The sequence below is a fragment of the Sinocyclocheilus grahami genome, unplaced genomic scaffold (assembly GCF_001515645.1).
Source record: "Sinocyclocheilus grahami isolate Dianchi unplaced genomic scaffold, SAMN03320097.WGS_v1.1 scaffold75.1, whole genome shotgun sequence".
Taxonomy (NCBI): domain Eukaryota; kingdom Metazoa; phylum Chordata; class Actinopteri; order Cypriniformes; family Cyprinidae; genus Sinocyclocheilus; species Sinocyclocheilus grahami.
The window spans coordinates 1,667,583-1,682,817 of NW_015505254.1; the positions used below are offsets into that span (position 1 = coordinate 1,667,583).

Genomic DNA, 15,235 nt, shown 5'->3' on the forward strand with positions numbered 1-15,235 from the left:
ATGATGCTGCATGGCTGAGGGCTGACTCAGCGCTTGTGCAGAAAAGAGAGTGAAGGAGGAAAAGAAAGATGCAGTGTGAGTCACCGAACATCCACTTTGATCCACTCAGCATTCAGAAACTCATCTCCCATCATCCCGCTGGCCACAGGGGAATACCCTACTGCAGTGTTCTATCTTTGATAAGCTCTCAGATGCATCCTATAGTATTTAGAACGGAAGACACACAAAGGACTATTGAGATGTAACTTGTTGTCTTGGTTAAATTGCAAATCCTTTAAAGCACATGGTGCTTTGTTTATATTTTAGCAATTTTTTCAGCTTTGTTGACAGTGTGGACTAATACAGTCCTAAAAAAAAATGTATTTGGGTAGTGGACATGAAATGTTAAGCAGTTTTAGTGGATTTAATTTTTTATGTGAAACATTTTATATTTTTATATCATTATACATACAAATACTTAGTTCACCCAGAAATTAAAATTCTGTCATTAATTAGTCACCCTCGCACCGTTCCAAACCTGCAAGACCTTTGTTCATCTTCGGGAACACAAATTAAGATATTTTGATGAAATCCGAGTGCTTTCTGACCCTCCTTAGACAGCAACACAACTACCACGTTCAAGGCCCTGAAAGGTAGTAAGGACATCATTAAAATAGTCCTTGTGACATCAATGGTGCAACCATAATTTTATTAAGCTATGAGAATACTTTTTTTGCACAAAGACTTTATTTAATGATTTCCTCTCTTCTGTGTCAGTCTTTGACGTGCGTTCACGAGAGTACCATGACACATACGTGTGATGCTGCTTACGCAATTTAAAATGGCAATAAATAAAAATCATGTAGTCATGTTGTTTGAAACCTGTTCTTTGGAGTACAAAAATCACATCAAATTTAAGTAAATTTCAATGGAAATCTTGCTTGACAGCCATTATTTGAAAACATTTTCATCAGAAGAGCAGCTTGGACATTCTGCTAAACATCTCCTAATGTGTTCCTCAGAAAAAAGTAATGGAAGGTTTGAATGATATGAGGGTAAATTAATAACATAAAATAAATGGTGTCCACTTACATTTTAAATTACACTTTGTTCAAGTCCACAGTTTTTAAATATATTTGCTTGGTGGTATTTTTAGTGCATATTTTATTGCTGTAAATAAAACCTTTTATAGCAAAGTATAGACAGAAAGCAGGACAATACATTACCCAGAATGCCTGATTCTGAACGTGTCCCAAACAGAAGCATGCCTACTTGTCCCTGTTTTGGTACGTTGGCTTTGAAAGAATGTCGAAGTTGAATCCATTACCCAGAGCCTAGACGATCCACTTCTCAGCCAGTCAGTAGAAAGAGTAAGAAAGTGCTTTTGGCAACAGCAGTGTAACAGTGCAGGAAGGGGTGGGGGATGTCTGCTGTTAATGCTCAGAGGGCATTCTGGGTAAATTACAGTGTTACAAAAATTCAAGGCTCTCTGGCATTTTCTTTCCCTTGGCACACTGCGTTCTACACAAGGTGAAAGGTGAATCATAGCAAAGCATGAAAACAGCAGGGTTATTATTTGATCAATCCATATGGTTTTACTAAAATAGTAGTTTTAAAAGCCGCCAGTTATTTTTATAGCTAATGATGAGTCTTGGAAAATCTTCTAATTCTTCAGCATCGGAATCAATCTTCAATTTTCCTGACCACGTAATTTTGGGAAAACTGTCTGGGAAAAGCTCAGCCCCGGGACACATGCTTGTGACACGCAGGGTCACCATAGCAACACTTTGTGTGGGTGTGTGTGACCACAACACCCCTATTTTGTCATCTTTTGGACTGCTCACTCCCTCCTTTATTCCCGCTCGCTTTCTCTCTTTCTCGGTCTCTACTTGGAAAAAGATTTGCGCAAACGAAAAAAGTGTAACATTCTCTGTTTAAGACATAATAAAGATGGTATCTGAGCAACGGACAGGAATAAAAACACATTTCCTTGAGCGCCGCAATAACAAAATGATTCAATTACTGCATAAATACAGCTGTGTGTGTGTGTGCAACTGACAGAGCGTGAGCAGCAGAGCTGGTAGGCCTGGCTTTTTCAGGACACTCCAGTGGTCACCGTTTTCCCTCATGCTATCACAGCCGCCGTGCCATCAGCCTCTGTCAGATCAAAGATGCTCAGTTCATCTGCCATAATGAAGCCATTCATCAGCAATGTTTATCAATAACATTCTCATCCTTAATGTGCACACGAAATGCAGTCAAAGCGCTCTTCTCAGACTGATTGTAGTAAAAACAGAGCATTCCGTTGGAGCGCATCCAGGCCTAATATGGAAAAAGACAGAGTATGCAGGAGAGAGAGAGAAAGATGGAAAGAGAGAAATGCAATTTGCTTCTCAGCACTGATCGTCTTCATGTTGGTGTTGTAAATACTGTAACAGTAAGGCACAGGGTTTAAAAATATATATTGCTAAGTTGGAGTTGTGGCCTAGTGCCATCTGACACGTTGAGTTGGGCTGCTGCTTATGTGGGTGAGACAGGTTCAAGTTTTCCTTTTCCATTCATTGTTTAATTTATTTGTAACACAATGCAAATATGTTTTTGTACTGATCCTACACTATGTGCGTCTTCAATTTCTGCAGGTTTGGTGCACGTTTTATTTACCCTTTCCTTTTCATTTCATTGCATTGCATTGCATTTTATTGCATTGCATTGAATTACATTGCAGAGTTCTCCATATCCATGACTCGTGCATGATTCTACCAACTCATAATGTGATTATATGATTTTGGCCATGTTCAGGAAACCCGTTAAAAAAAAATTGTTCTGTTGCAGTTCTTTTTGGTACCACTAGTGATGCAGAAATTACACAGTTGACCAGTTTTGTGTGTCTTTGCCTGGTTTGGGCCTCATTTGACCTGCCTCTGAGCTTTTTCCAAGGCCGCGGAAAGGAGAAAATGCCCAACAAATGTTTATTTTTGCCCGAGTGGTTGGTGTATTTGCTAGTGCTGAAGCTAGAGCAGTGAAAGGAGCTCTAAAGAGAAGAAAATACATCCACACACGTCTGCAAGTAAACAGGCCGTCTCTAATCCCCCTCTATTCCTGAAATCACTATTTCCACCTGGCGTTTCCTTCCTGGAAATTTGCGCTGTCAGTGGGTGAAAATTGTGTCCAGACACTTCTAAGTTCTCAAGCCAGAATGTCCGTCGGAATATTTGTTCAATGAACCCAAATTTAGTTTGGGAAACTATTTTCGGGCAAGCTATTTTGGACATTAACATAGCTAAATGAAACGACCTTACCGTTTTCCAAACACATGTAGTTGAACCTGATGAGGGTTTAGCAGTTTTTTTGGACATCATATCTGGTGTCTGTTTGTGCAGCTTGGTTTTCTGGTTTTTGTCAGCCTCGATTTTCCATATTCATTCTTTTTTTGCTTTCTTTTTTTGCTTTTCTGTAAATCTTTGGAAAGTTTACTCAGTAGCTGTATCAGTTCCGTCGGAGTCGACTGATTACAGATGTGAGCGTGTACACTCAGTGAGTCTCTCAACCTCCCAATTACTGCACTCTGTCTGCATTCAGCTTCTCCCAGTACAAACGTTTAAATAGCTGGAAATAAAAACATATTATGCTCTGCTGTTGCTATTGGGTTCAAAAAATATGTTAAATCTGGTTTTCTTTTTCAGGACATTTCAGCAAGAATGTCCACTCTTAGAGGAGGTTTTATAATCTTTTCAATAAAGCTCTGAAGCAGCACAAGGACAGGGCAGTCAGTCAGTTTCCCATGTCAGAAAAAGTGCTTACACAAATATGGTTTCTGCACTTTAATGCTAAAAAAAAGCTGCTCTATCAAACTATTGCACTAAAGCAACCGAATTCTGTTCAAAACATAATTTGTTATCGAATTCAAGTATGTTTGGGACTTTTTTTTTCTTCCTTTTGTTGATTTCTGTTCTTTTCATCAACACTAATGCACTGGCAAAGTAAATGATGTAGTAATAGTGTTGGGTCTTGTATATCTTGCATAGAGTTGTTCAGATGGATTTGTGGCCAAAATACCACGTATTTTGCATTTCTTTCAAAACTGCATGATTAATTGCATTTATTGTTTGCATTCTGCATTGTTTTTCACCTAAGGCTCAATTTTGGCTCTCAACCCATCAATTGAGGTCTTGAGGGTAGTGTTTTGAGGAAGGTGTTAAGCAGTCTAGTGAGGCTTGTTTTAGGTTAGAAAACCGTAAAGTTTCTGGTGTTTCAGGAGATGGTTTCTGTGGAGCAGCTGTGAGAGTGTAAGAGCTTTCACTGCCGTGAGCTGCAGAACTATCGCATGAGATCCACAGTGTGCCGAAGTCACGTCTCATTATGTTCCTTTAAAACCTGCTCACTGCTCGCAGCACAACCAGACCGGGGAGCACTCTGTGTTTTCTCTGTCTTATTTTCCTTATTTCTCTCTGTTTGAATTACTGTGACCAAGCAGCCCTTGGCCATCTTTCTCTCTGCGGTTGCATTATGCCTAAGCAAAAGTGACACGCTGGTGACGATGTCATGCTATATTGATGCCACAGCTGACATTATTCAGCTTGAGCCTGAGTTTCATTACTTTGCCATAAGTGCAGAACCCTTCTATTGAACATAAATTCATTCACATGTGGGGATTTTTTTGGCTGATGATTATCGCAGAACTGTGAAGCAGCGCTCTCATTATGACTGTTTTATGCACACACACGCACAAATGGCCACGACGGTGCACGCAGAGCTTCGAGTCTTGTTAATGGTAATTGATAGATGTGCATGTTTAATGTTCGGTTGAGGTTTTAGTAACAATTATAGCACGGTCTGGTGCTAGTTTAGGCTTTTAGAAATGGTCAAATATGGAAGTAATTAGTCAGACCAAATGAATGCCGCACTAAACGGTTAAGGGACTGCAGTTCGCAACGTGCCTGGGAGGTACATCTGTGTGTGTTGTTGTTGTTGAAAACTTACCACTGAAAGTGAAAATAGTCAACAAAACATAATTGGATAAATGATGACTGCACATGGGGCTTCGGTGAAAGATGGAAACAATGGAGGATTGTGGGTGCAATAGAAAACCCTGTACACAATTAACTGTGAAATCTGTTCAATGTCATAGGTTTTTTTTTTTAGAAAAAATTTAATCTGGAGTTTACGTTTTCTCTTTTGGTAAACAACAACGAATGGGGAAAAAACGCTTTTCAATAAATGCGTCAATAGAGAAAAGAGCCAGGATGACTCATTTCCCCTTTGTACTCGAATTGAACTGCAGACGTGGCTTTTGTTGTCAGAAATAGATTTTGAGTAAACACATGAATAACATCTTTTTTTTTTTTTTTTCCTTTCCCAGGATGAATTCCATCCGTTCATCGAGGCGCTGCTGCCGCATGTGCGTGCCTTCGCCTACACCTGGTTCAACCTGCAGGCCCGTAAGCGCAAGTATTTCAAAAAGCACGAGAAGCGGATGACCAAGGACGAAGAGCGCGCCGTCAAGGATGAGCTCTTGGGCGAGAAGCCCGAGGTCAAACAGAAGTGGGCATCGCGCCTCCTCGCCAAGCTCCGCAAAGACATCCGGCCTGAGTGTCGGGAGGACTTTGTGCTGTCCATCACAGGGAAGAAGCCTCCATGTTGCGTCCTCTCGAACCCGGACCAGAAGGGGAAGATGAGGCGCATCGATTGTCTGCGGCAGGCGGATAAAGTCTGGCGTCTGGACCTGGTGATGGTGATTCTGTTCAAGGGCATCCCACTGGAGAGCACGGATGGGGAGCGGCTAGTCAAAGGCGGCCAGTGCTCCAATCCCATTCTCTGCGTCCAGCCTCATCACATCAGCGTGTCCGTCAAGGAGCTGGACCTCTACCTCGCCTACTTTGTGCAGGAGAGAGGTGAGTTTGCACGACCGCTAACATGTGAACACATCCTCGTCCGTTCAGTACGGAGGGAGCGGATGATTCTCGGAACTGCACTGTTGCTGAACCGTAATGGCAGTACTGGGAAGTCTTGTTGTGCAAAGGTACAGAGAAGCCTAGGCTTGTGGAGAGGCAGTTTGGCGTGTGGCATATATCACAGAAAGATGCTCTGGCTCATTCTTCTGAGAAAGCTGTTGACTCATCATCCTGTGCTTTTGATACCAGGGGCGCCAAATTTTGTGTGCAGCTTTTGCTTGCAGGCCTCAGAATGCAGCGTGAGGCACCGCACTAGTCAACATTTTTAAAACCAGAGCCGTGCTGTCAGAATCACCGACGTGTAGTTGGTTTTAACCAGAGAGACAGGAAGAAAGAGTTTAAGACATAAGCGGAGCCAGCACTGTGAATCATTTAAAATAAGTGGGTCTGCTCTGACAGGTGGGGTAGATGGGTTTCAATTTACTGGATGTTTGTTGTGTAAATGGAGCTATGAATGCTGTTGGGATACATTCAGGCTGATGTACAATTTAGCCCTGCAATCATCATTTGTGAACTTGACATTATGCTTTAGTTTCTGATAAAAGTTGACATAATCATTTTGCAGGCATTTGAAGAACACAAATTGATTAATTACATAGATGCAAACTCCTCACCTTTCAGTGACAACTCACTTTTTTGAAGGGGGTTTTACAAGGGTAAATAAGGGTAACATTTTTTAATTCAGTTTAAATCCAGATTGGTCTTATTTGTAGTGGAAAAGTAAAAAAGACTGATTACCCCTTGGCAACTGTTAGTTGGTCAAACTAGTTCTTAAGACATAGTCTTAACATGGTGGTTAAGTTTATGCAACTGTCCCCTGGTTGTTTCAATAAGTTTTGTATAGTATTTTATTTACTCTTTAATTCAAAAACTATGTCTAAAAGGATAATATTTTATGAATTTGAGGTATGAGATGTGGGAACGGTGAAGAGCGAGAGCAAACATTTTGCATTTTAGGTTAGCATTGCGGTCTAATCAGCCAATATTGTCTTAAATAGTCTGCATAGCATTTCATCTTTTATAACATGGGATTTTGATAAAATATGTTTGATCTTGATTTTTATAAATATAAAAAAAATACCTTAAAGTAACTACAAATGAGCATGTAAAGCAAATATCTTTAAAAGAAATTCCGTGTGGAGCATGCCCCCGATCCTTTTCCCCCTTACCTGTTTGCATGTCTGTAATTAACTTTACTTTGGACGTTTTTATTTCACAAGGATGCACAAGGATCGGAGTCACAGTATATAATATCTATAATGTTACAAAAAAATTCTATTTCAAATAAATGCTGTTTTTTTAACTTTATATTCACCAAAGAATCCTGAAAAAAACTGTTTCTTGGTTTTCACAAAAATATTAAGCAGCACAGCTGTTTTCAACATTCATAGTAAGAAGAAATATTTCTTCAGCACAGAATCAGCATTTTAGAATGATTTATGAAGAATCATGTGACACTGAAGAAGACTGGAGTAATGGAAATTCAGCTTTGCAATAACAGGAATAAATTATACATTTAAATTTGGGCTACAAGTAAGCATAATTTTGACTCATCCTTTAGTTTGTAAAAACAAACAAAAATTAATTTACTGTATACACTTAAGCCTGAATAAACATTCAGAACACGCATTTTCTAGCGTGAGGTTACCAGTAAGCAACATGGAAAGAATGTGATGTAATTGTCTGTAAAGCAAACTCCACCCACAGGACTTAACATTGCGGCCGATAAACCGTAGCCTTAGGTTCATCCACGTAGAAAAGTAGTCAGACCTCGGAATTATGATTCAGACAATTTAGTAACTTAAACAACAAACGTTTTTACTGTGAATCTCTTAAACTTAACTACAAGCTCTCACTGAGCTTCCGGAGTTTAAGTATTACTGTAAGTGCATTTTCCGTTCGTTTTTAAAAACCTAAGTATGAGTCAACATTATTTTCTGTGGTAATTAACAACATGCTACAGAAGATGTAAATATAACTTTGTAATACAGTTTACTCGTTCACAGTAATTCAGATATGACTCTGTAGAAGTTTATGATGCTCAGTCTCGTTGACAGCATGGTGTGTGTATATTAAGGATGTGCATTGCTTATAAGTTCAGTTGAGTGGTCAATGTGACAGGATGAAGAAGTGTATGTGTGTGTGTGTGTTCAGAACAGCAGCAGTTAGGGTAGCTCAGCGTTCGGTGTATGTGTGAATATTGCGATAGCATCTCTCTGTACTACATTATGTGCTCCAAACGTTTTATTCAGTTAAATCCCAATCTCAGTGTTGTAGGAATTGTTTATTCTTTTTTCTACTGCACTCTACATCTCTTCATATGCAGAGGTGTCTAATGTGCACCTTAAATGTATGCACAAATCAGACATGTAAATGGAAACTCTGCAAAGAGGAGTTAGATTTGTCCTCAAATCTGATTGGTCAAGCAGCGTTGATAAACAGTCCGAAACGTTTTACAGTTTGTGTCACTCCACCTGTGTTTGCAGCGTTCCAGACCAGAGTAAACTACTGCTCAAAAGTTTGTGGTCGGTAAGATTTTTAAAATGTTTTTAAAAGAAGTCTGCATTTATTCAAAAATCCAGTAAAAACAGAGATATTATGAAAAATTATTACAATTTAAAATAACTGTTTTCTATTTTAATAGATTTTGAAATGCAATTTATTCCTGTGATGCAAAGCTGAATTTTCAGCAGCCATTTCTTTAGTTTTCAATGTCACATGATCCTTGAGAAATCATAATATGCTGATTTAATATGAAGCATTTCTTGTTATTATCAATCTTGAAGACAGTTGTGTGGCCTTCATACAGTTTTTTTTCAGATTCTTTGATGCATTTATTAGAAATATCAATCATTTGAAACTATTTAAATGTCCCTATTATTACTTTTGAACAATTTAATGCAACCTTGCTTAATAAAAGTATTAATTTCTTTAAAAAAATCTACTATACTATGACTTTTGAACATTAGTGTATGTGAAATGTTTCTCCCACCACTGACCTGGGAGGAGGAAATGGACCTATTCCACACAAAATGTACTTCTTTGACTTAATCTTTTATTCACCAACTTTTATGTTTATTCATCTGTTGTATAAAAACAATATCACATCAGCATAAGTGTTGTAGATGCTGGCCAAGCAAGCATTCTAAAATGATTTTAGTCCACAGCTGCAGCCTGCTTTTTTCTCTCTGTCTTTCGCTCCCTTACTCTATCGTTCTTTCTTATTTCCACCCCTTTTGTCTCTCCGCCCCCTCAGGCGACCTTCACCCTCAGTTGTCTGGGTCAGACAGGCAGCCCGCATGTCACCTGACCTGCCTAATAGCCTACAAACTCCTTGCTGTAAACAGTCTGATAAGGAACTGCGTCCATTCTCCCTCACTCCTACTGACGGCAACACCGCAGAGAGAGAAAGAGAGGGAGTGCAAGGAAAGGAAAAGGAGGAGTGGCCAAGAGAAAGGCGAGGGTGAAAGAGGCATACAGTCAGCATTTGCCCTTAAAGGCACAGGGCCATCTTTCACTTGCAAGGCATGCTCAAATTCCCTTCATCTCAGTGAAGTTGAACAGGAATGGCTGTGTTTCTGCAGCAGCAGCTGTGTGTTAGTGTGTGTGCACTGAAACTTTCAGCTCTGTTTCGGTATCTTTGCTAATGGATCGAAGAGCGGGGTGGGGAGGGGGGTCCCGCATGGAGGCCAGATCGAGAAAAAGTGGCCATTACTCTTACTGCCCTCCTTCTCTCATTCAACAGGCTATTCGCTTCGCAAACGCTTCAACCGCAAGTCTCTCGGGGTGAAACGGCTCCCTCGAAAGATGATCAAATTAATTACATTTCTGAAAGATTAGGCTATGAGCCTCATTAGAGATATACGATTTATCTAGCTCTCCGTTTCGGGCCATATCGGTTTGCAGCGGGGGTCACATGACCTGGCTCGTGCCCCAGTACTCCTCTGATCTTTTTTTATAACTTGCAGTCTCTGAAGCTTTTGCTGGGACAGGATGGTGGTTTGACCAAACCGGAGCACACTGCTGGTTTGGTGGCACTGGAGGCGTCTGTGGCTGAGGCTCGGCCTCAGTGTCCCGCCGTTTGGGGCGGCGCTAAAACACTTCGACTCTCTTTCCATTTGTTTCACGTGTGAGAATGCACTGCAAGTCAGCCGAGCAGGAAGATGCAGCAAACACACACGTGTGCACATGGACGCGCACACACACACACATGTTCAGTAAACACAGAGGAGCTGGAATGTGCTCTAGTGCTCTGGCAACGGAAATTTGGGAGGGGTGGGAGAAAGAGGGTCAGCTCAGGTCAAGTTCACAGTGCTGTCGGCTTCCAACAAGGGGAGGTGTTCGGTGTGCTTATCTTCTTAAAGGGCCAGCACCTATTAAGCAAAGCAGCACATGTTGGATTATAACAGTTTTATTTAAGAAAATAACTTTTTTGTTGTGCTCTACAGTTATAATTACTGTTGTAAGTTACTTATAACAATACCGTTAATGTCAATACAGTTAGTCCATAGGTCAGAGAAAAAAAAACTGGCTATTTAAAAAAATATGCTAAATGAATAAGGAATATTTGTTTGTGCCGATGGGCAGATAGTCATGCTGATAGTCATGCTGAAGAACATGATCAAAAGGTTTTTAATTTTGTGGAGTTCTTGTGTTGCTGTCAATAAAGCAGAAGATGTACAAACCAAATAAAATATTCAGATTTTTTTTTTTTTTACATGTTTTTTCCTGAAAAAGTTTATTTTGAAAACTAAAACGGAGCGTTGAGCATTTTCACTAGTGCTTTCAGATTTTTGGATCGCTATAGCAAAGATATCATTATACATTAGGAGTGACAGTCAAACGAGCGATTTCCTGACACAAAACAAGACCTGCTCGCTTGTGGCTGAAGCTTGTGGGTCTCATGAAGAAACATCAAAGTGTTCCAACCCCACAGAACTTTCTTTTCACACTTTACTGTTTCTTTAGGTGTTTCGGTGAAAGACCTGCTATTTACAGTAAATAAGTGCTAGCCCAATCCTCTGGCTGCTTTCTGAGCAGTGTTTCCTAAGAGAGAGCACTCTTCCGAAAAGAGTCTGACATGCAGCCTCTCTGTCTGAAGAGAGAAATCCTTGGAGTTGGAATATGTCGATATTCAGTAACATAATGGAGCTCCGATTCCTCAATGAGTTCTATAATATCAGCTTTTGACACGGTTATCTTTGCAAAGCTAAACACTTGCTCTGATACACGAAGCTCCTATTTGATGTCATTGTAGCTCATATTAAAAGCAATATACCGTATAATGCCATGGCGTTCTTTACGCAGTACCGTTTACAGTTCATGGTACAGTTGTGTATAGTCATTAGTTTACATATCCTTCACTCTCAGATAAAAAGGTACAAAATCTGTCACTAGGGTGGTACTTTTTAAAAGTTAAACTTTCGTACCTTTTAGGTACTAATATGTATGCTTAGGGTAATATGCACCTTTAAGGTACCAATATGGACCCTTTAGGGACAAAGGTTTACCTTTTGAAAAGGTACTGCCCCAATGACAGCTTTTATACCTTTTTCTCATACCCCCTGCATAATCTGTAAGATGTCTAGCAATTTTTAAAGAGAGATACATTCTTAAACTAAAATAATGAAAATATGCTTTACATTTATTTGTATGGTTATGGCAATGGTTTTTGTAAAAAAAAAAAAAAAGTGAACAGGAGATTCTAGATTACATTACAAAAATTATAGTTAGTAATAGTAACGTAATCCATTACATTACTAATTTTAGGTAATGTTATCAGACTACTTTTAGATTACTTTTGAATTTACACATTTATCACATTGATTTAAATAGGATAATCTTGTACCATATTGCTATAAAAATACAAAGAGAAAGATAATATAGTATATTCCATTCATTATTATTGACAACATGAAGTGCATGAAGCATTACATTTTGTCATGGTTTCCCCAACTGGGGTTTATGAAAGAACGGCAGGGGGTTTGTGAGTTTAATGAAAAAGAAGAATTATGAACAATCAATAAATTATTAATAATGTATTGCTGTTGTGTGAATAATATTTAATAATGTAATAACTAAAAAAGTAACTGTAATCTGATTACGAGTATTTTAAAATGTAATATAATCTAATCACAAGTATTGAATTTTTGGAATCTGATTACATAATCCAGATTACATGTAATCAGTTACTACCCAGCATTGTAAAAAAAAATATATAGCTTTAAGTTTTTTAAATTTTTGAAATAAATTTTGCACATTGTGCAAAGGTTTTGTAAACTTGTAAAAGAACTGTACATGAACATAACAATTATTTATTACCATGGTATATTTCTGCAGTTTTCCATAGTTCCATCAAATGAATGAAATGATAACCAAGAGAGTTGAGAAAGACAAAGGCAAGACAGAAATATTGGAGTCACTGTAGCTGAGCAAAAGAGAGAAAAAATAAAACAGCATGCGATTAAATCAAAGCATGTATAAATTCATAAGATTGATATATACATGTGAATTTTATGGAGAGAAAGCGATGCGTGCAGAGGAAGGTCACAGATGAAAGTCAGAAGCATTGCAGCTCTATGGTAATCAATCTGTCAGATCAATGTGTGGGGCAGCCAGGCAGAATACAGCTGATAGTGCTGACTGTTCTCCACTCCACGTGAGATATGCTGACCACCCCCTGTGACCACAACGGGACAGGCCATCCAGAAAACTGCACATCCACCAAGTAGTACATTTTCAATCAGGGCCCAAAATTAACACTCGCCAAGCGGAAATATGAGAACTATTTGTGTTTGGCGAGTAAATAAAATGAGTATTAGAAATTGCAATAACTGTGTAAGAACCAGATAAGTCATCTACAGTAATGTGTTTGGACAAGCAGATTTACATGTTATTTTAGGACTTTCTTTTCAACCCTTCATCAATTTGTTGCTTAATTGGGCCTCATATATGGTTGTATCCTTTGAGAATGGTCTACTAAAATATTGTAACCCTGTGTTCTAGCTAATAAATATTAGCACCAGGCGATACGACAGGACGGTGTCTTCTATGATGCACATAGCTGTGCAATGCATCCATATTAAACTACATGTGATGGTTAACATCAGTCTATCAGTAGCATGTGCACGTACTCCTCATGACCTTATGTAACCTCCTGAAGAGTGCGGGTGATAACCAGACACGGCTCCTCACTGATTAAACAGTGACTCCCTGATAAACCGCTTGTGCATTACTGTATCTCAAACCGCTGTTACAGGTCACCCTCGTTCCGCCATCTGGAACTCTTCGCATTTTTGTTTAGTGGAAATTTAATAGAGGCCACCTGAACTATCTGAGCCATGGAGGCCTAATTTACCAGCTGTTTGTGTTCTCACAACCCTGAGTGCATGTGGAACTCAGATTATTTATTTTTTTGGACATCTTTAGGAAACACTTCATGATAAAGTTCAATTACTTAAGTTAATGCGTTAGACATAAACGTCACAGCATTTATTATTCCAGGTTAATGTTAATTTTTATGTATACTAAGGTATGTTACACATTTCAAGTTGTGCACTGTAAAAAAATGAATTTTTGTATAAAGTTGTAAATATTTATATTTTTGGTCTTTGTACTTCCAAATTTCATGTTTAATTCAATTAATGTTACTTGTTATTGCTTTGTAATTAATTGTGAAATTTACTGGCAATTTCTGAGTGAAAATTGTTTCTGCACCAAATTTTTTTTCAGTGTATAAATTAATAGTGAGCAATGGTTTATTTATGAAATAACGTTCAATTAATAAATGCTATAATTTTGTTTATTTTTAGTATATAATGTCTAATAAATTAAGTTTAAATTGGTTAAATTATTAACAATTTGAACCTTATTGTACAGTGTTAAGTGCCGTCACATTTACTGGGCATAATCCAGTCTTTTCAATAGAAATCCATGCATTTCGGAATTTTGCATGAGGATGAAAGATTTCCCTGCACGGATTGGATTTCACAACAGGCTTAGGTTTTTCATGAATTTGCCTCACTGACCAACCGAAAATTACAGTACCAATCTTTAATGCTTTATAAATTTATTAAAATTGTAAAAAAAAAAAAAATTTTTAATTTATAATATTGTTTGTCTTATATCTATTGTAAAATTCTCAGTATAAGATTTTTAAAATTATTTTTCTAATTCAATAGCAAGCATTTACAATTTATGTAAATATTTATGTGAACGTTCAAGAATTTTAAATTCCAGATTTTCGGCCCCCACTGTATTAATTCATGAATGTACATGGACTTGCATGTGCGTGTAAGAGGGACGTTCTTGTCCTTGACTTGTCAGGGTGTTTGTGACTGGCGGGCACACATTTTAGTTTGCTTTATAATGAAAGGAAAGCGTTTACATGATACTCACTGTTTGCGACTCCCTGTCTGCCGGTCAGATTCTGCTAAACCACTACTAATTGGAGTATGTGTGTGAGAAAATGAGAGAAAGTGTTTGAGGTTCTAGGGGGGTCGGCCTCGCCGGGAGTGTTGGATTACTGGCTCTTTATATCAGAGAATAGGTGAAGGGAGCGGATGAAGAAGTGCAGGGAATCTGTTTCCGGGAGATTGAGTAGAGTGAGTGAGTCTGTGCGTGACAGACCGACAGTGTCCTCGAGCCCTATAAAAAATGTTTCCTCTGAAATGCAGATGCCCCAGCTGTTATAGTGCAGATAGACAACTCCACAGACATAACCCACCCTGTCTTTGGTCTGCCAGGCTGTGTGTGAACTAGAGTGTCAGCTTCAGTGACCACTAGGGGTGTGCGATATATATCGTCTGCGATAATATCGTAATTGTTGTTTTAACGATGTGCGATTTGACATTATCGAGTATTTTGCAAAAACCATTCAAAACACCCCTACAGAGCGCACGCATACATTACATGAAGTCTACACTAGTGTGTGTGCGCATTTAGTGTGTTTTCTTTCACTGCATGATTCAGGCTATTAAAATGCATTTAGAATGATCACAAATTCAAGACATGATGGCAGAAAATTTATATATCTATACCACTTCATATAGTTATTCAATTTCACACGAAGAGTGCCGTTTTTCTCCAAAAATTACCAGGATTACAAATGTGACATTGAATTCAATAAACGATAAGTTAATTAAGAGACTTACATTTTAGACACCATATTGCTTGTTTTTGCTCTATTTCGCCAACAAAAATCATGCTGAATACAGCCACAGTGCCGTTTTGTGTCTCTGAGCAACATGACGGTGTTTCGTTCTTGAATGAATCAACCGTTTAAATGATTCGGTTCAATCACAATG

The 15,235-nt window shown here is 38.6% G+C and overlaps 1 protein-coding gene across 2 annotated transcripts in view; it reads left to right on the top strand.

Annotated features, from left to right (window-relative positions):
* LOC107585880 (nuclear factor 1 C-type-like) overlaps positions 1-15,235 on the top strand; it is a 99,636-nt gene that overhangs the window by 26,101 nt on the left and 58,300 nt on the right. For both annotated transcript variants that reach the window (XM_016273059.1, XM_016273060.1), the window contains exon 2: positions 5,339-5,870. In XM_016273059.1, coding sequence (XP_016128545.1) covers positions 5,339-5,870 — 532 coding nt within the window. The remainder of the gene's footprint in view (positions 1-5,338; positions 5,871-15,235) is intronic.